The sequence below is a fragment of the Dendrobates tinctorius genome, unplaced genomic scaffold, assembly GCF_039654945.1.
Source record: "Dendrobates tinctorius isolate UK_male_01 unplaced genomic scaffold, ASM3965494v1 ptg000036l, whole genome shotgun sequence".
Classification (NCBI taxonomy): Eukaryota; Metazoa; Chordata; class Amphibia; order Anura; family Dendrobatidae; genus Dendrobates; species Dendrobates tinctorius.
In genome coordinates, this window is record NW_027361704.1 from 13056813 (window position 1) to 13077938 (window position 21126).

Here is a 21126-nt window from a genome sequence, read left to right on the forward strand (position 1 = left end):
GTTATCTAGTTCAAATTGATTTTCAGGTCCCGGTCTCAGTGATAAATAGTAGCTGAACGGCAGACCTGAAAATGCTTCTTACCTGACGGCATCTCGGCTCTTTTTTTGATCAGCTGGCCTGATGTCACATGGACATCGATGACGTTGTGCTAGACCAGCTAATCAAAGAAGAGGTTAGTGTCCAGAGACTAGTGAACCGATTTCCAGTAATGCTTCTTTGCAATTCAATAATTCATAGAAAGGTTTATTTCTTGTTTGAGTACTGAAAATTGTGCATTTTCTATTTGCCTAACTCAATAAATTAATTTACTAATAAACAAAAACTACTACTCTTTAATTGTCAAGATCGAGCACAAGAATAACAAAGAAAGTTACTTACCACCAAGTCTGCATTTGAATTAAAAGTTCCTACATAGTGATTATAATGCTGGTCATCCATTTGCTGAAGAATTGCAGTCATACATGCTACAAAGTGACTCTGAAAGTATGACAAATGCAAAAAGGGACTTAGCATACACTTTATTGAAATGTTAGAAAACAAGTTATAAAACACAACCAATAATACATGGTAAAAAGCAAATAGGGTATTCACCAGTAAAATTAAAGTATGTCAGTTTAAAACTTCATTCATGCTAGCTGTGGATATCTACTATATATCTTACGGAGTTAAATTATTTTTTAAAGCTAGAATAGCCTTTGAACTGCACTCAAATGCAACAAAGAAGAACTGAAAGTATGAATATAGTCAAAAGGTGAATTCACACTACATTTTCATGTGTACATTGGATATACAGGTGCTTCTCACAAAATTGGAGTATAATCAAAAAGTTAATTCATTTCAGTTCTTAAATACAAAAAGTGAAACTCATACATTAAAGAGTCATTACAAACAGAGCGATCTATTTCAAGTGTTTATTTCTGTTAATGTTGATGATTATGGCTTACAGCCAATGAAAACCCAATAGTCATTATCTCTATAAATTAGAATAATTAACAAAAAGCACCTGCAAAGGCTTCCTAAGCATTTAAAAAGGTCCCTTAGTTTGTTTCAGTAGGCTCCACAATCATGGGGAAGACTGCTGACTTTACAGATATCCAGAATGCAGTTATTGACTCGCTCCACAAGGAGGGTAAGCTACGAGATAAGCTACAAAAGTTCATTACTAAAGAAGCTGGCTGTTCATAGAGTGCTGTATCCAAGAAAAATAATGGAAAGTTGAGTGGAAAGAAAAAGTGTGGTGGAAAAAAGTGCACAAGCAACCAGGATAACCGCAGCCTTGAAAGGATTATTAAGAAAAGGCCATTCAAAAGACCATTCAAAAATTGGCAGGATATTCACAAAAAGTAGACTGATACTGGAGTCATTGCTTCAGGAGCCACCATACACAGATGTATCCAGGACATGGGATACAAGTGTCGCATTCCTTGTGTCAAGCCACTGATGACCAATAGACAAACCCAGAAACGTCTTACCTGGAGAAAAAGAACTGGACTGTTGCTCAGTGGTCCAAGGTGTTGTTTTCAGATGAAAGTAAATTTTGCATTTCATTTAGAAATCAAGGTCCCAGAGTCTGGAGGAAGAGAGGAGAGGCACACAATCCAAGCTACTTGAGGTCTAGTGTGAAGTTTCCCAATCATTGATGGTTTGGGGAGCCAAGTCATCTGCTGAGGTAGGTACACTGTGTTTCATCAAGACCAAAGTCAGCGCAGCCGTCTACCACAAAATATTAGAGTACTTTATGCCTCCCTCTGCCGACAAGCTTTTTGGAGATAGAAATTTCATTTCCCAGCAGGACTTGGCACCTGTCCACACTACTAAAAGTACCAATACCTTGTTTAAAAACAACAGTATCACTGTGCTTGATTCGCCAGGAAACTCGCCTGACCTTAAACCCATACAGAATCTATGGCGCATTGTCAAGAGGAAGATGAGACACCAGACCCAACACTGCAGATGAGCTGAAGGCTGCTATCAAAGCAACCTGGGCTTCCATAACACCTCAGCAGTGCCACAGCCACAGGTTGATTGCATCCATGCCACGCCGCATTGATGCAGTAATTGATGCCAAAGGAGCCCCGACCAAGTGTTGAGTGCATTTACTGAACATACATTTCAGTAGGCCAACATTTTGGATTTTAAGATCATTTTTCAAGCTGGTGATATAAAGTGTTGCAATTTACTGAGATAATGACTTTTTGGTTTTCATTGGCTGTAAGCCATAATCCTCAACATTAACAGAAATAAACACTTGGCATAGATCACTCTGTCTGTAATGACTCTATATAATATACAAGTTTCACTTTTTGTATTGGAGAACAGACAAAAAATTAGAATATTATAAAAAAGTTAATTTATGAGAAGTGCCTGTATATCCACTTATGAATACCACTACATAGGCTTATACTCATTCTTCACTCATAGGATCACATTTTAAAAGTACAAATATAATGACAAAAACTACCCAGTTGTAGATCAAAAGTGTGAATGGAGAGCTATAGATACATATGGCCTCTGTTGGCTGAATGGTGTCCTACAATAAGGCAGGCAACACATATGTCCTTATAGGATTTAGAACGCTACCAAGGTCTATACATCTGACCAACATGTGGGGGGAGTCCCAAATTCGGGAAGTCAATGCATTGGATTCTTGCTTGTCAGGAGCCGGTCAGTCATGCCAGATTCCTCAGGTGATGGCATAAATACATGTACAGCAATGCAGTAAGCAAGTTCAAGGTAAGACAAAAAAGCATAATACATGCCGAATGAAAAAACTGGATATTCTGAAATACAATTTACTTAGATAAGTCAGCCAAGTTGTCAGGCCATGATAAAAAAGAGAATTAAAATGAAAACTAGATGTTAAATCTACATTAGAAGATTCATCAAGGAACTACTGTTTTGAAGTCAAGAAAGGGATATAAGGAGAAAAGTTTCTCCTTTTGGAGAGTGACATGCCTGCATATGATGACTGACTGTGGCGTGTCACTCTCAACAAGTTGAAAAGTTACCCCTTACATCTCAATCTTAAGCCTCTCACCTAACCAAATCAGATCGCTTACTTTGCACTGGTGAGAGGCGACTGCCAGAAACACTGTCTGCAATTTGAGATTCTGGGTTGTCTTTTATTCTAAGTAATATTGCAAGGCTTCTTAAAGGGTCACTATTAACTTTTCGGATTTCTACTTCCAATAGGTGGCACTAGAGTTCAAGTCCGCTTCCTCTCTAAAGAGCAATAAGCATACAACGTTTAGAAATACTCACAGTTAATTCTTGGTCTCGACCCATCATTATGACTGTCCTGTTTACTGGTCGCAAAAGTTGTTCAGTAATTTCCTGGATATGGTAGTAGACCGAATCCTGGAAAATTACAATGATATTTCTAACTGAATATTAACAAAATATTTTAAACATACCCGTGTATTTATGAATGAGATCAGGGATAGACAGCGTGTCCAGAGCAGGGATGTGGTATGCTAAAGTAGGCACTTGTCTAGGGTGTCATTTAGAATCTAATTTACAGAGGTAAAATTTAATCAAGAAAAAAATCACTTTCAATTATTATTTCAGCTGCTCTTTGACATGTCACAGTAGTTATACAGAGCATACTTATCAGGATTATTCTGCACTTTAGAGAAGCATTCAATGGCTTTTCCTGTCACAATGGAGTAACCTGTAATCTGTGACGGCTACCTGTTTCAGTTAATGTGGTGCTTCTCCACAGTGCAATAAGAAATGCTGAGACAAAGTACAGAGAGGAGGGGATAGAGCAAATCATGATGGTCTGCCTGGTTACTACACTGTGAATACGCACATATAGGAGTAAAATATTACACTCTCCATCATATTGAAACATGAATAATCACCAGCTTAGCTGCATGTTAGGAGTCAGCAGTAATGACTGAGCAGCCCTCTAACAACTTTGCAGTGTACACAAGACTTTGGATCCCAACTTTGTAACATCTGTAATAGTATCAAGCACTGGTAACACTGGATATATACTTTGATAACAGAACTCTGGATTACTCCAAATGTTGTGCAAGGGACTAGAACAACGAGTTAGAAAATATGCTGGTGAAGGCTATGAAAGTTCAAGCGAAAACTTGACATCTGGAATACTTAATAGCAAAAATAATAGTAATAATAATAGCAGCAAAATAAATAATAAATTCACTGTTGTATTTCCTGAACATCTAGCATTAACTCAGTTATCTGAATGTTGAGCTCTGTATAACCTCCCCCACACCACTGATTGACAGCTTTCTGACACAGAAAGCTGCCAATCGATGGTGGGGACTGGGGTTAGACAGGACTCATCAATGTACTTGACTATCTGGCATAAGGTTTATTAGTTCTTTAATGATAATCTCCTGCTGATAAAACAGCAATTTTATCAAAACTTCACTAAATAGTCCAGTAAGAGGTGCATCACTGGATTCAGAGTACCTGCCCCTACATCATGATGCTCTCAGATTATGTAGCAAAAATTAGTTACAGGTTCCCTTTCGGGTTCTGTTACTGCAGTATGTCTCATAATAATCAAATTGGTGTCACTGAATGACTATACAAGTACAGCAACTACTGTGTACTACTTGAAACTTTGGATTATTATTTACGGTCTGAAACTAGCAGTCCTATTTTCAACCTTCTTGAGCATTGAAAGCAGCACACCACCAGCAGATTGGGCCTTTTTACATGATATGTGGAATGAACCGTATGATATCATAAAATTGTGCTCCTTCAACAGCTCTATCTTTTATACCAGCTGTAACTGTTTAATAGTGCATGAGTTTCTGTCTCCAGCAATCTCTATATATAAAAATCACGGTGTGTGTGTATCACCAACCAATCACGAAGCATCTTTCATTTCACCAGAGCTGTTCAAAAAAAGCTAAGCTGTGATTGGTTGCAAGGAAAACTGTTGGTCATAGCAACCAATCACTAAGCATCTCTCATTTCACCAGAACTGGTTAAAAGTAGCTGAGCTGTGATTGGTTGCTATGCGCAAGTTTTCATACTTGACAACACCTCAGCAGACACTGACATGGTGGGAGAAATCTAGCATCCCCAGGAACATAAGCTCCAGCCATCATATGTCCCCCAGAAAGGAGCAGTGAGTACATGACAGAAATGAATCCCCCCCCTCCCGTGTGGTATCATTAAGTGACACACATGAATGTAGGAAAGTGCACATATTAAATGGCATGTGGATTTAATATTTTCTCCCAGACACTTTTATGCATTATTGATGTGTTACTGTGCTCTGATGCTGTGAGTTTTTCTAAAGTGCTACTTTCCCCATAATTCACCTGAATATACCCATATAACACGTAATGCTTTCCCAAAACAACCCATTAAATATGATACTATTCTGCATACAGATGCTGTACATCCATGAGCAACTCAGCCGGACAAATTGCAAGTTGACGGTGCATGAAAATGTGTGTGAGGGTTTCTCTACTGTACTAATGTATAAGGTTTGTGCCTGTCCATTGGTGAAAAGCATGACTGATTTATGGTGGCAGATAAGTGAGATTATCAGCCTGATCGGTAGAAAACCTGGGATCTTAGTGAACCATGTTTCTGTGCAATTTCACTATTCTACTTTTACTGGCTTTGACGGGAAGATGTGGGATATTAGGGGTAGTAGTCCGGTAGCTCTGGCTGACGGGATGATGCGAGATATTATAGTGAATATGGCTATGCGGAGTGGGCGGGGCTCTACACTCAGCTTTATATATATATATATATATATATATATATATATATATATATATATATATATATATATATATATATATATATATCATTATAATTTGTTATACCATAGTTAGTTATGGGCAGCGCTGGGCTCTTCAGCTAGTAGTGTTATATTGCCAATAATTGACTACTAACAAAAAACAGGACGTTAATGATTAGTGTATGTGTGTGTGTGTGTGTGTAGCTGGAGCTTACTTTCACTTTGCAGGCTGACAATGTGTTAAGATCCTAACCTTTAAGAAATACTAGTTTTGCGTTGTGTTATCTATGTTTCTGAATAAATATATATTCACTGTTGAACGGCTGGACAGTACAGAGATTAATCCAATCCCAACAGATCATGGGCTCAGATACCCAAAGAGCCAGAGAACAGCCCAGAGGAGAGAAAACAGCAGAGTACTAAGAAGAAGTAAAGATGGCCACTAACAGTAATTCTGTGAAACATGGATTTTTGTGAGAACTCGCCGTAAAATCCTTTTCTCCGAGATGCTCATTGGGGGACACAGACACTGTGGGTGTATGCTTCTGCCGCTAGGAGGCTGACACTAAGTGAAAAAAGAGGTTAGTTCCTCCTCCGCAGTATACACCCTCGCCCCTATTGTGGGCGGAAATCAGTTTGGTGCCAAAGCAGTACTAGGACAACAAAATCAGCCTTAATACAGGTACAACATGTCCATGAAAAACACGACCCCTATATCAAATAAGTAAACATATATAAATTTAAACAAAACAAGAGCCAACTGGCTAATAGGGTGGGTGCTGTGTCCCCCAATGAGCGTCTCGGAGAAAAGGATTTTACGGTGAGTTCTCACAAAAATTCATGTTTCTCCTTCGCCTCATTGGGGGACACAGAGACTGTGGGACATCCAAAAGCAGTCCCTGGGTGGGAGATTGACTCACCGATCCAAGCTACATGTACCTCTTGTTTAAAGGTGCGAGAAAGTAGATCCGGGCGCTGATAGATGCAAAAGGACGTCGGCGAGTAGCAGCATTAGATCTGCGTACCACGCTCGACGGGGCCAATCTGGGGCCAGCAGGATTGCCGACACACTGTCCGTCTTGATCTTCTTGACGACTCTCGGAAGTAGTGGCAGCGGGGGAAAGATACGTGAGGAGAAACTGGTTCAATGGCAGAACCAATGCATCCACCGCGATTGCCTGCGGGTCCCTGGCCCGAGCGACACATGTGGGCACCTTGGCTTTCACTCTGGAAGCCATCAGGTCCACATCCGGTGTTACCCACCGCTGACAAATCTGCTGGAAGACCTGGGGATGTAGAGACCACTCTCCGGACGCAAGACCCTCCCAGCTGAGAAAGTCTGCTGCCCAGCTTTCCACGCCCGGGATGTGAATTGCTGAAATCACCGAGTGGTTTGCTTCGGCCCACAGAAGAACATGCCCTACCTCGCGCATGGTTGCTCTGCTGCGAGTGCCCCCTTGGTGATTTATGTAAGCCACCACCGTGGCGTTGTCCGATTGAATTCAGACAGGGCGGCCTGCGAGAAGGTGATGAAACTTCTGGAGTGCCAGCCGAATTGCTCATATCTCCAATAAATTGATCGGGAGGCATGCCTCCTGTGGCGACCACCGTCCCTGGGTTGTGTGGTGGTGAAACACCGCTACCCAGCCGAGGAGACTGGCGTCGGTTGTCACCACCAGCCAATGGTCTGCGGGAAATGGTTTCCCCTGGGTCAGAGAGAAACTGGTTATCCACCATCCGAGAGACTGCCTGACCTGAGAAGACAGATGACACTGTCGATCGAGCGTGAAAGGGTTCTTGTCCCAAGCTGACAGGAGGGCGTGGTGCAGGGGGCGAAGATGGAACTGGGTGAAAAGTATCGCTTCCATTGCTGCCACCATTTTCCCTAGAATCCTCCTCTCAGATCGGATGGTATGAGGGACTGGTTGGCGAAGTGCCCGGACTCCCTGCCGGAGAGCCAGTACCTTTACCTGAGGGAGAATCACCAACCCTCGGCAAGTGTCGAAGATCATTCCCAAGAAGGAGATCCTCTGAGCTGGTACAAGGGATGACTTCTTCGCATTGACCAACCACCCTAAGCGGGCAAGAGTATCCAGCGTGATGCTGACATTTTCCTCGCATGCCTGTATTGAAGAGCCTTTGACCAAGAGGTCGTCCAGATAAGGCAAGACGACTATGCCTTGAGAATGCAGCATGGCCATGACAACTGCCAAAACCTTTGTGAACACTGGGAGCCGTGGCTAGCCCGAAGGGTAGCGCTACGAACTGAAAATGTTGATCATTGACGGCGAAGCACAGTAACCTCTGATGAGGAGGAAAAATGGGAATATGCAGATTTGCATCTTGGATGTCTATTGAGGCCAAGTACTCTCCCTGCTCCATGGCCGATATGACTGAACGGAGAGACTCCCTCCGAAAATGTCTGATCCTGACAAATCTGTTCAGAAGCTTCAGGTCCAACACAGGCCTGACCGACCCGTCGTTTTTGGGAACCGCAAAGAGGTTGAAGTTGAATCCCTGAGCTCTTCCGTGTTCCGGCACTGAAATAATGACTCCGTTGTGCTGGAGCGATTTGATTGCTCCCAATAGAGCCCTTGACTGGGCATCTACCCTGGGAAGCCGGGAAAGAAAAAACCGTCTTGGAGGGTATCTGACAAATTCTATTTTGTAACCTGAGTACACCAATTCCTCTACCTATGCGTCGCGAGTGACGTTGGCCCAGACATGGTGAAACCAGAGTAGGCGGCTGCCCACCCTGCCGATATCATCTGGTAAAGGCCTCGAGCCATTTGGCCGATGATCTTTGGGATCTGGATCCTCTCGATCTGGCCTGTTGAGCACGCATTCTCCCCAATGGGTTGGCTCTATATGAGACCTGCCTCTCCCTATCCTGGTTGGGGTGGCCTGAGGCGGTGGAATTGGGTCCTGTAGTCCACCCGGGGTTGCGAAAGGCCCGAAAATGTGCCTGAAAAGGGGAGACGAAAAAGCGGTTTGACCTTTTGTTGAGGGAGAAACCCACTCTTTTCTCCTGTGGAGTCGGAGATAAGTTGGTCCAACGTTTCCCCAAATAGGCGGCCACACTGATAAGGCAGGGAAGTCAAGGATTTCTTAGAAGTAGAATTGGCTCGCCATGTCCCCACAGGGCTCTTCTGATAGAGATTGCATTAGCGGCAGAAAATGCCAAACAACTGGCCGCATCCAAAGACACATTAATTACATAGTCTCCGGCCATCGCCATCTGACCTGCGACCTCCGAAATCTCTGCAGGTAGATCCTGTTCCTGCGCAATCTTGTTTAATGTTTCTGACCATGATATCATATCTTTAGCAACCCAAGTTGCTGCAAACGAAGGAGCGAGTGCAGACCACGACACCTCATATATTGACCGAGCCAAGCTTTTGATAAGGCGGTCCGTGGGATCCTTAATCGACGAAACACTAGAGACCGATAACAGGGTCTTAGTGGCCAGGCGTGAAACCGGCGGATCCACTATCTGGGATTCCGTCCATCTTTTACGGAGGTCCGGAGCAAACGGCTACCTTGTTTTGAGTGCCTTTTGACCCGAGAAACGCCGGTCTGGATGTTCTCTATTCCGCTGCACTGTCCTCAAACTCAGGGTGAGATTAAAAAATTCTGTGCGGGCGCTTCACTCGCTTAAATGCCACCTTATGCCCCGTAACCAATCCTCAATCCCCAGGGTCTGATTGACGGCTTCCATGAGGCTGTCCACTGTTTCATGTGACCCTGGAGTATCCAGGTCAAGGGGCTCATCTGAGTCGCAATCCGAGGTCTGCTCGCTATCAACCACTGGTGACGGGGAGCGAGAAGCAGAGCTTACGGATGCCAAGGCACCGGATGGACTGGGCGACACCATGTGAATTTGTTTCCTCCGGGTCTTCCTGGAGTGAGAGCGGCCCCTGCAGGCCGGAGGCTCTAGTGAGGTGGACGTTCCCTCTAAAGACAGCGAGCCACAATCCCTGCCCTTATCTGGGGCTTGAAGGGACTCTATTGCTCTCATAAGCGACGCCATGGATTGTGACAGTGATCGGTCCCACTCCGGGGGATTTCACAAATTGGTTGCGGTCGAACGCGCCCAGGAGCCCTCCCCTGCGGATTCGCAGGCTTCGCATAAACACTTGCTCTGCGCCCGCGGAAACGCAGCCCGAGAAGAGATGCATGCAGCGTAAAAGAATGTTTGTGTCTTTGCCTTCTCGGACCTGCTGTATCTGTCCGCTGCTGGGTCTATGGGGAGGAGGTAGCACCTCGTTTTTAGCTGCAGCGTGGCCTCTCAGGCACTTACCCCAGTCCTGCGTCCCCCCCGACGTGGATCTTCCTTCAGATCGTGTGCCGACATCTGCGGTGCGCGCCAGCCTGTGAAAACGGCCTAGGGGCGGTACTTCCGCTTTGCGGCCTAGCCGTGCTCCGAAGCCGGGGCCTCGATTTCTATTGTCCGACTGTGTGTTAAGACTTAATTTCTAATCAGCCAATCACATGGCGGCAACTCAGTGCATTTAGGCATGTAGACATGGTCAAGACAATCTCCTGCAGTTCAAACCGAGCATCAGTATGGGGAAGAAAGGTGATTTGAGTGCCTTTGAACGTGGCATGATTGTTGGTGCCAGAAGGGCTGGTCTGAGAATTTCAGAAACTGCTGATCTACTGGGATTTTCACGCACAACCATCTCTAGGGTTTACAGAGAATGGTCCGAAAAAGAAAAAAAATCCAGTGAGCGGCAGTTCTGTGGCCGGAAATGCCATGTTGATGCCAGAGGTCAGAGGAGAATGGGCATACTGGTTCGAGCTGATAGAAAGGCAACAGTGACTCAAATTGCCACCCGTTACAACCAAGGTAGGCAGAAGAGCATCTCTGAACGCACAGTGCGTCGAACTTTGAGGCAGATGGGCTACAGCAGCAGAAGACCACACTGGGTACCACTCCTCTCAGCTAAGAACAGGAAACTGAGGCTACAATTTGCACAAGCTCATCGAAATTGGACAGTAGAAGATTGGAAAAACGTTGCCTGGTCTGATGAGTCTCGATTTCTGCTGCGACATTCGGATGGTAGGGTCAGAATTTGGCGTAAACAACATGAAAGCATGGATCCATCCTGCCTTGTATCAACGGTTCAGGCTGGTGGTGGTGGTGTCATGGTGCGGGGAATTTTTTCTGGGCACTCTTTGGGCCCCTTGGTACCAATTGAGCATCGTTGCAACGCCACAGCCTACCTGAGTATTGTTGCTGACCATGTCCATCCCTTTATGACCACAATGTACCCAACATCTGATGGCTACTTTCAGCAGGATAATGCGCCATGTCATAAAGCTCGAATCATCTCAGATTGGTTTCTTGAACATGACAATGAGTTTACTGTACTCAAATGGCCTCCTCAGTCACCAGATCTCAATCCAATAGAGCATCTTTGGGATGTGGTGGAACGGGAGATTCGCATCAGGGATGTGCAGCCGACAAATCTGCGCCAACTGTGTGATGCCATCATGTCAATATGGTCCAAAATCTCTGAGGAATGCTTCCAGCACCTTGTTGAATCTCTGCCACGAAGAATTGAGGCAGTTCTGAAGGCAAAAGGGGGTCCAACCCCTTACTAGCATGGTGTACCTAATAAAGTGGCCAGTGAGTGTATATATATATATATATATATATATATATAAAAAAAAATGAAATATAGTATCCCTTTCAGAGTTGGATGGCTGACCATCCGGTATAAAGTAAAGAAAAACAAACCATAGTGTAGGGCGCAGTGTGTGCAGGCGGCGAAAGACACAATAACCAAACATTTTTTTGAAAAAAAAATATAACATTTATTTAACTTATTTTTTAGTTGCTGGAAACTGGGGGGTGTGGAGGGATGAGGAACGGCTTTGGGTGGAGTAAGGGGTTCTAGGGGAAGGAGGAACCAAAGAAGTGGGGGAAGGGAGCCGAGGCAAGGAAAGTTGTGAAGTGGGAGGTGAGGGAGGAGGGAGGGTAAGAGTCCTCCTCTTTGTTTTTTTATGACGGTGGCCCGTCGTCTTCCTGCTGTCCTCGCTTGAGCCTGAGGACTGGCTAGACCCCGGGGACCGCCTTGAGCCTCTGGACCGCCTTGAGCCTCTGGACCGCCTTGAGCCTCTGGAACGCCTGGAGGCTGTGGACTGGCTGGAGCTGGGGGACCGCCTGGCGCTTGTGGACCGCCTGCCAGGATCTTGTACCGGCTGTGGCATGCTGGTGGTGGTGGATGTCCTGGCAGGGGCCGTAAATATTGAATGCGGGTCCCCCAGCTGATGCTGCTCCGAGGTGGTGGTGGCGGTCCATGCAGGCGTGGTGGCTGTGGCGGTCCATACCGGGGTGGTCCTCCCGCTGGTGGTGGTGGTGGCGGCGCTACAGGCAGGGGTGGTGACGACGGGCCATCCAGTGGTGGTGGCGGCAGCAGTGGTGGGCCAGGCAGGAGCAGCGCTTGGCATGGTGTTGGCGGGTAAGTGTCCAGCTGCACTCGGACTTGGGGCGGTATATTGGTGTCCGGCGAGGCTTGGAAGTGTGGTGGCTGTGCAGTGATATGCAGCAGAAGTAGGTAATGCTGTAAAACGAGTCAGTGGTGGCACCAGTGGAAATGCCACCGCTGACTGCTGCATAATCCTACTCTGCTGCATAGCCTGCATAAAAGCATTGTTGCAGGCATGCATGACAGTCAACTGGAGGTCAGGGGTAAGGTGTTCCGCCGTGTCCCGAGCTATTTGGGTGTAAAAATGATGCGCTGGTCTGGCGAGGTCGACTTCCAGGCGCTCAAGGCGACCCTCGATAGACTTGTAGCGTTGGTCCAAAAGGAGGAAACCACTCTCAAGTCTATCGGAGAGTGCCTTGAGGCTACTCTGAAAGACCGAGCTCAATTCAACGAACTCGGGCATGAGAGGCCTGTCCAAGGTCCTCTGCCGCTGCTGGCGGGAAGTGCCCATACGGAAGCATAGTACTCACTTCTTCTGCCTCTTGCCCTGTCCCGGGGACATATTCCTCACCAGATGAAGACATGCTGCAATAAAAAAAAAAGAGACATAAGTACATAGAAATGTATTGAAATTTCAGCCAGACATTAGGTTTTTCATACTTACATTGGTGCAGCTTGTGCTGGGTGTCCACTCGTGAGCAATCCTTAAAGTATTGTGGAATCCCAGTGCCCACACCATTTTATCACCTTGGTTTTTTTTTTTTTTTACTGTCTAGACCAAATTTCAGTCATGTTTATTTAAAAAACGCATGCGCATAAAAACGCAAGCGTGCGCAAGACCATGCGCAAGTATTGCGCTCCCATAGGCTCCAATGTGGTGTTTTTGCGCATTCCGTGCGCATTCCATGCGCATGCGTTGTTTTAACGAGACAGGGCGGAACCAAAAATGCAACATGTTGCGTCTGACGCGCCTGGCGCGAAAGACAAAAAAACGCATGCGCACGAAAGCGCAAATATGCGCAAGACCATGCGCACATCATGTTAAATATAGGTGCGCAGTGCGCATGCGCACTGGTGCGCCCGATGCGCTGCGCACAAAAGCGCTAATGTGAAACCAGCCTTACATAAAAAATACTCTAAAAATTGTGGAGCGTCTGCAGGGCATTGGAGAAGATCTAAAAGATTTCCATGTTGCTGCACTACTAATATGCGGTCTACCAGATAGCTATGACACACTTATAACTGCACTATATGTACGTCCAGATTATGAACTTACATTGGAGTATGTCAGAGGAAAGCTTGTAGATCAGGGGTCCCCAACCACCGGTCCGCGGCCCAGGGTCGGATCGTTGGGGTTCTTTTGCCAGTCCGCGGAGCTGCCACAGACCAGCAATAAATACTGACAGTATGCTCTGCGGCGGCTGTTCATTATCACCGGGGGGGCCGGGGCGAGTCGCGCGTACAGGCGAGAACAACGCTGACATTGTTATGTGTCAGCGGCAGCGTTGTCTGTGGGCAGGGAACAAGCCCTCTGCTTTCCCGCCCGTGGCCATAGTAACCCTGCAGCCGTGGCCCGACTGAAGCAGCAGGGAATGAAGAGAGGAAGAGAGGTATTTTTTTTGTATATATGTATATGTGTGTGTGTTTATGTATGTGTGTGTATCTATATGTGTGTATCTGTGTGTATGTCTGTATGTATGTATGTGTGTGTGTATGGATGTGTGTATGTATATGTGTATCTATGTATGTGTGTGTGTATGTGTGTTTATCTGTATGTGTATCTGTGCATGTATATATATATATATATATATATATATATAGCTCAAAGTGTATGTATGTATGTATGTATGTATGTATGTATGTATGTATGTATGTATGTATGTGTGTGTGTGTATGTGTGTGTGTATGTCCTGGATAGGCATCCGCACCGTCGCAGCTACAGCCACAAAATTTGGCACAGTCACACGTCTGGACCCCGAGAGCGTCCTAAGCTATGTTGTGAGGCGAAATTTTAACCCCGCGCGTTCCAATTCACCAAACAATTTTTCACCTGTCTACATAATGGGGAAAAAGTGTGCGCGCGTCAAGCCCCGCCCCTCATTATGATGTCATAATGCCCCTATCTACATAATGTGTAAGCAGTGTGTGTATCAAGCCCCGCCCCTCATTATGATGTCACAATGGTTGCCATGGTGATGCTGATGTCATCATAATGAGCGGCGGGGCTTGATGTCATAATGGTTGACTATGGGATGGAGGATGTGTGATGGGTATATGGGCACTGGACTGTGGGATGGAGGATATGTATGATGAGTATATGGGCACGGGCCTATGGGATGGTGGATATGTATGATGGGTATATGGGCACGGGACTATGAGATGAAGGATGTGTCATGGGTATATGGGCACTCGACTATGGGATGGCGAATATGTATGATGGGTATATGGGCATGGGACTATGGGATGGAGAATATGTATGATGTGTATATGGGCATGGGACTATTGGATGGCGAATATGTATGATGGGTATATGGGCATGGGACTATGGGATGGAGGATATGTATGATGGGCATATGGGCACGGGCCTATGGGATGGTGGATATGTATGATGGGTGTATGGGCACGGGACTATGGGATGGAGGAAAATTAACTGTGGTTAGTTATAACAAATTATAGTTACTATGCCCGGGCAGTGCCGGGCTCTTCAGCTAGTCTAATATATAAAGTTCAAAGTGTGTATGTATGTATGTATGTATGTATGTATGTATGTATCTATGTATCTATCTATCTATGTGTGTGTGTGTGTGTGTGTGTGTGTGTGTGTGTGTGTGTGTGTGTGTGTCCGGGATAGGCATCCGCACCATCGCAGCTACAGCCACAAAATTTGGCACAGTCACACGTCTGGACCCCAAGAGCGTCCTAAGCTATGTTGTGAGGTGAAATTTTAACCCCGCGCGTTCCAATTCACCAAACAATTTTGCCCCTATCTACATACTGGGGAAAAAGTGTGCGCGCATCAAGCCCCGCCCCTCATTATGATGTCATAATGCCCCTATCTACATAATGGGGAAACAGTGTGTGCGTATCAAGCACCGCCCCTCATTATGATGTCACAATGGTTGCCATGTTGACGCTGATGTCATCATAGATTGCAAGCCCCGCCACTCATTATGATGTCATAATGGTTGACTATGAGATGGAGGATGTGTGATAGGTATATGGGCACTGGACAATAGGATGGAGGATATGTATGATGGGTATATGGGCACGGGACTATGGGATGGAGGATGTGCGATGGGTATATGGGCATGAGACTATGGGATGGAGGATATGTAAGACGGGTATATGGGCACGGGACTATGGGATGGAGGATATGTATGATGGGTATATGGGAACGGGACTATGGCATGGAGGATATGTATGATGGGTATATGGGCACATGTAAATCAACAGCCGCGGAGACACCATCACATGTTTCTCAACGCAAGCAATGACTAGCCAGGTCTTTCACCGGGAAGGAACAACCACGGGAAGGGCAGTCTCCAATGAAGGAAACCACCTATGCCAAAACATGGTATCCATCCAAAGACAGCTGTTTCGGGGTATTGCCCCTCATCAGTGTGGAGTAGGAAACTGGCTAGTAGGAGCAATGCCTAGTAAAAAGACTGCGAAAATGAGGATGAGTGACCTCATGGAGATCAACATCCGACACTGCGGAGACACCATCACATGTTTCTCAACGCAGTGATTCTAGAGCAATGCCCCCATCCCTTATGGGAAATATGCAAAAACATGTAAATCAACAGCCACGGAGACACCATCACATGTTTCTCAACGCTAGAAACATGGCTAGTCATTGCTTGCGTTGAGAAACATGTGATGGTGTCTCCACGGCTGTTGATTTACATGTTTCTCAACGCAAGCAATGACTAGCCATGTTTCTAGCGTTGAGATACATGTGATGGTGTCTCCGCGGCTGTTGATTTACATGTTTTTGCATATTTCCCATAAGGGATGGGGGCATTGCTCTAGAATCACTGCGTTGAGAAACATGTGATGGTGTCTCCGCAGTGTCGGATGTTGATCTCCATGAGGTCACTCATCCTCATTTTCACACGGTATATAGGCACAGGCCTATGGAATCGTGGATATGTATGACGGGTATATGGCCACGGGACTATGGGATGGAGGGTAATTAAATTTGTTATAACTAACCACAGTTAGTTACTATGCCCAGGCAGCGCCGGGCTCAGGACGGATGTATTTGAAGTGGCTATAACTCACCACCAGGTGGAGGTAGAGATGTGCGGGAGGCGGGGTTATGTTTGTGAGGTGAAAGCATTGTTTTTATTTTAGTTTCAGTTTAAGCTATGGTGCCGTGGACGATAGAACATTGCGTTTTTGCGTACGACAGTTTTGTCAATAATAATGAGTGTATCACAGCCGTTCAGCGTGAGTTTCGGCGTCATTTCAATATTCACAGAAATCAAGCTGTTCCCGCTCGTAACACTATCCTACGTTGGGTTGAAGCACTCCGTACACGAGGTACACTAATGAACAAACGACCACCAGGGGCTCCACGAACGGCACGTACCCCTGAAAATGTGGAACGCGTCAGGCAAGCCATGCTGCATAGTCCGAGTCGATCTGCTCGGAAACATTCTTTAGAACTTGCCCTCAGTAATCGTACAGTAAGGCGTATTTTGCATTTAGACCTGCATTTCCACCCCTATAAATTGGCCATTGTGCAACAGTTGGAGCGCGGGGATTACGCAGCGCGACTGAAGTTCGCACATGAGATGGAAGCAATTATTGAGCAAAACGACAACCTTATTTTATTCATGAGTGATGAAGCTCATTTCCATGTCAATGGCATGGTTAATCAGCAGAACTGCCGTTATTGGGCCTATGAAAATCCGAAAGAATTACATGAACGACCGCTGCACAGCCCTAAGGTAACGGTGTGGTGCGCTATGGGCAAATATGGCGTGATCGGTCCGTACTTTTTCGAAGGCGATAATGGCAATACTGTTACCGTGAACTCACAACGTTATATCGCCATGATAAATAACTTCTTTGTTCCTGAGTTACGACGGCAACATATCCCCATCTCTAGTGTGTGGTTTCAACAAGATGGGGCAACGGCCCACACAGCCGGAGCAACAATGAACGTTCTTCGCCCTCTCTTCCCTGGTCGCATCATTTCCAGGTTTGGCGATATTAATTGGCCTCCTAGGTCCCCAGACCTCTCCATGTGCGATTATTACTTATGGGGTCACCTCAAATCACGTGTATACAAGCTTAAGCCTCGATCATTACAAGAACTGAAGGAAGCTATTCGAGTGGAAGTTGCCCAAATCGACAGAGTTGTGTTGGAACGTGTTGATGCCAACTTCCAAGAACGCCTTTGGAAATGCATCACTGATAATGGCCACCACATGGCAGATGTTGTTTTCCACACTTGAATTTGTCAAATATTTGTCAGTATACGTAACCAAATCTGTGAATACATTTATATTTAATAAATATTTAACGATTTTATGATTAGTTTAAAAACGTCCGTCCTTTATGACTCACCCGGTGTGTATATATATATATATATATATATATATATATATATATATATATATATATATATATATATATATATATATATATAAAAAAGCCCCCCCACCCCACCTTCACCCCGCTGGGCCCTGGAAGAATGGTATTGCTGGAAGCCGGTCTCTGGTGCGAAAAAGTTTGGGGACCACGGTCTTTCGCTTACACTCATCTACAACAAAGTGTAAAGAAGAGGGATGCATATCTAAAGAATATAATGCTGTCTGCAGAACCTGCAGGGCACAAATCAGATTACTAAAGCTGACAATGAATTGAGGCTTGCAAGAGATGTCAAAAGCAATAATAAAGGATTTTGGGGATATGTCAAAAGTAAAAGAAAAGTCAAAAATGCTATAGGATTTTTACAGGATGAAAATGATGAAATGGTAAGACAGGATGTTGAGAAGGCAGAACTTTTAAATTCCTATTTTGCATCTGTTTTCTCTCAGAAAGGAAATATAACATCAACTGTTCTTCACTGCCCTATTAAGGGAATAGAAGAATCCAGGATATCTATAAACAGAAAGATAGTGAGGAAACACTTAGCTAACCTAAATGAATTCAAGTCTCCAGCTCCAGATGAATTACACCCCAGAGCACTGAAGAAGATAGCAGAAGAAATTTTTGAACTGCGCTCCATAATCTTTGAAAATTCTTGGAGACCAGGAGAAGTCCCAGAAGACTGGAGAAGAGCAAATGTTGTTCCTATCTTCAAAAAAGGGGAAGGAGGTGGACCCAGGAAACTATAGGCCAGTGAGTCTGACTTCTATACCAGGAAAGATCTTTGAACAAATTATTAAACAACATGTATGTCAGTACCTGGATAAGAATGAAGTGATTAAACAGAGTCAGCATGGGTTTGTAACTAATAAGTCATGTCAGACTAACTTAATTTCCTTCTATGACGGAATCACTGATTGGGTGGATCAAGGAAATGCTGTAGATATAGTATATCTTGACTTCAGCAAAGCATTTGACAAAGTCTCTCATACAATCCTTATTGAAAAAATGACTAAGTATGGAATGGACAAGGCAACTGTTAGGTGGATTCATAACTGGCTTAGTGATCGGATGGACCCAAAGAGTGGTCGTAAATGGCTGCACATCCAGTTGGAAGAATGTCTCAAGGGGGGTACCACAGGGCTCTGTCCTGGGCCCTGTATTGTTCAACATCTTTACCCTCAATTCCTTCATCTAAATCATTGATAAACTGATTAAATTTGCTGATGACACAAAGCTAGGAGGGATAGCTAATACTATAGAAGAGAGAGAGAGGATTCAAAAAGATATAAATAAACTAGAGCAGTGGGCAGCAACTAACAGAATGGTTTTTAACAGGGAAAAATGCAAAGTACTACATCTGGGCAATAAAAATGAAAAAAGCATATACAGAATGGGAGGAATAGGGCTAAGCAACAGCACATGTGAAAAAGACTTGGGTATACTAATAGATCACAGACTGAATATGAGTCAACAATGTGATGCAGCAGCAAAAAAGGCAAATGCAATTCTAGGATGTATTAACAGAAGCATACAGTCTAGATCATGTGAAGTCATTTCCCTCTACTCCTCTTTGGTCAGACCTCATCTGGAATATTGTGTCCAGTTTTGGGCACCACATTTTAAAAAAGACATCAACAAACTGGAGCAAGTTCAGAAAAGAGCGACCAGAATGGTGACCGGTCTGCAAACCCTGTCTTATGAGGAAAGGTTGCAGGATTTGGGAATGTTTAGTTTGCAAAAGAGAAGACTGAGAGGAGACTTAATAGCTGTCTACAAATATCTAAAGGGCTGTCACATTGTAGAAGGATCATCTTTATTCTCATTTGCACAAGGAAAGACTAGAAGCAATGGTATGAAACTGAATGGGAGGAGACACAGATTAGATATTAGAAAAAACTTTTTGACAGAGTGATCAATGAGTGGAACAGGCTGCCACGAGAAGTGGTGAGTTCTCCTTCAATGGAAGTCTTCAAACAGAGGCTGGACAGACATCTGACTGGGATGATTTAGCGAATCCTGCTTTGAGCAGGGGGTTGGACCAGATGGCCCAGGAGGTCCCTTCCAACTCTACGATTCTATGATTCTATGATTCTATAAGCAGCAGTGAGGCATACAAAGTAGAATACACTTTAAAAACCCAAGATTTACCCCCAAACAAATAATTTGAAGGAGATACATGAGTGATTTATCAGCAAGAAATAAGTGCACCTAAAGACTGATTGCAGAGTCTAGAATGAAACAAAAACCTGAAGCGATGAACTGGAATATAAGTTGGTGTACATGCAGTCTGTAGGAGCATGTTCACACTGCTCACTAAACAGACATAACCTATCATAAAGAAAGAAAAAAAGCAAATACCCTCCAGTAAATAATTAAATACCAATATTGCATGAAATTACTATAGAGTAATTTAGTAAACAATAATCAATATATAAATAATGTAAATAAGAGCTGAGAAGAGAAAGCCAGCTAATGGACACTTAGTCATGGGGAACTTTATGAATACAATATCCAGCTCAAGGACACATGTGTGCATGTGTAACAAGGTGGCCCGGGTTGATAGACCCAGCCGAGTCAACTAAGCCACAGTGTACACCCCAGTACCTTGTACAGAAATAGGCAGAACAGACACAATCTCAGACACAGCTGCAGTCCAACAGGGGAACGGTATTATGAAAAGGATGAATAAAGTGCAACAATAACTTCCAGCTCTCTCCCTAACAAAGTCCACGGCCGTACCCACAGCAGCCATGGCGACCGAAAAAGAAGCTAGTCCGTACGCTGGAATCTTTACGCTTGAAGTTCCTTTGGTGGGGCACTCACGTAGTCCTAGTGCCATTGTGATGCCCAAAGATCCAGGGCAGCAACCTTCATCCCTCCTGGGGTCCAGGCAACAGTCTTTACCCCTCCTGAGGTCAGGCAACAGTCTTTACTCTTCCTGGAGTCCAGCAAGGCTCCCAGACGCAGCTGAACCTCTACCCTGGGCAAACCTGCCCAGGCTCTGATCTGGAAGCAGGAGCTTCCTGCTTCTTTTGAGGCTACTGGATCAGCCCACAAAGTTAACCCTTAATATCCCTCACTATACAACAGTACATACAATGGTGGAACACAGCACAATAATACTTAACACAAGGCAAGACAACAGTCTCAGTACACATATTATGCCCATAGGTGCACCATCTGGGTACCACACAGGAGAGGGAGAGAAAGGGAAAGCAATGAGGCTCTCTGCCACCTTCTTACACATACAGCATGTAGGAGCATAATCATACTGGCTAGAAAACAGTGAGATGGCCTTTACATTGTTTTGAACAAAATCATGTTAACTAAGTACCAAGGCTGAGCAAGTA

The 21126-nt window shown here is 44.8% G+C and overlaps 1 protein-coding gene across 1 annotated transcript in view; it reads right to left on the reverse strand.

The window, feature by feature from the left end:
- The window catches only part of DOCK2 (dedicator of cytokinesis 2), a 1017649-nt gene that overhangs the window by 508743 nt on the left and 487780 nt on the right, over positions 1-21126 (reverse strand). Inside the window, exons 27-28 of the mRNA XM_073573729.1 lie at positions 3263-3358; positions 380-478 (exon numbers count right to left, since the gene is read on the reverse strand). Coding sequence (XP_073429830.1) covers positions 380-478; positions 3263-3358 — 195 coding nt within the window. The remainder of the gene's footprint in view (positions 1-379; positions 479-3262; positions 3359-21126) is intronic.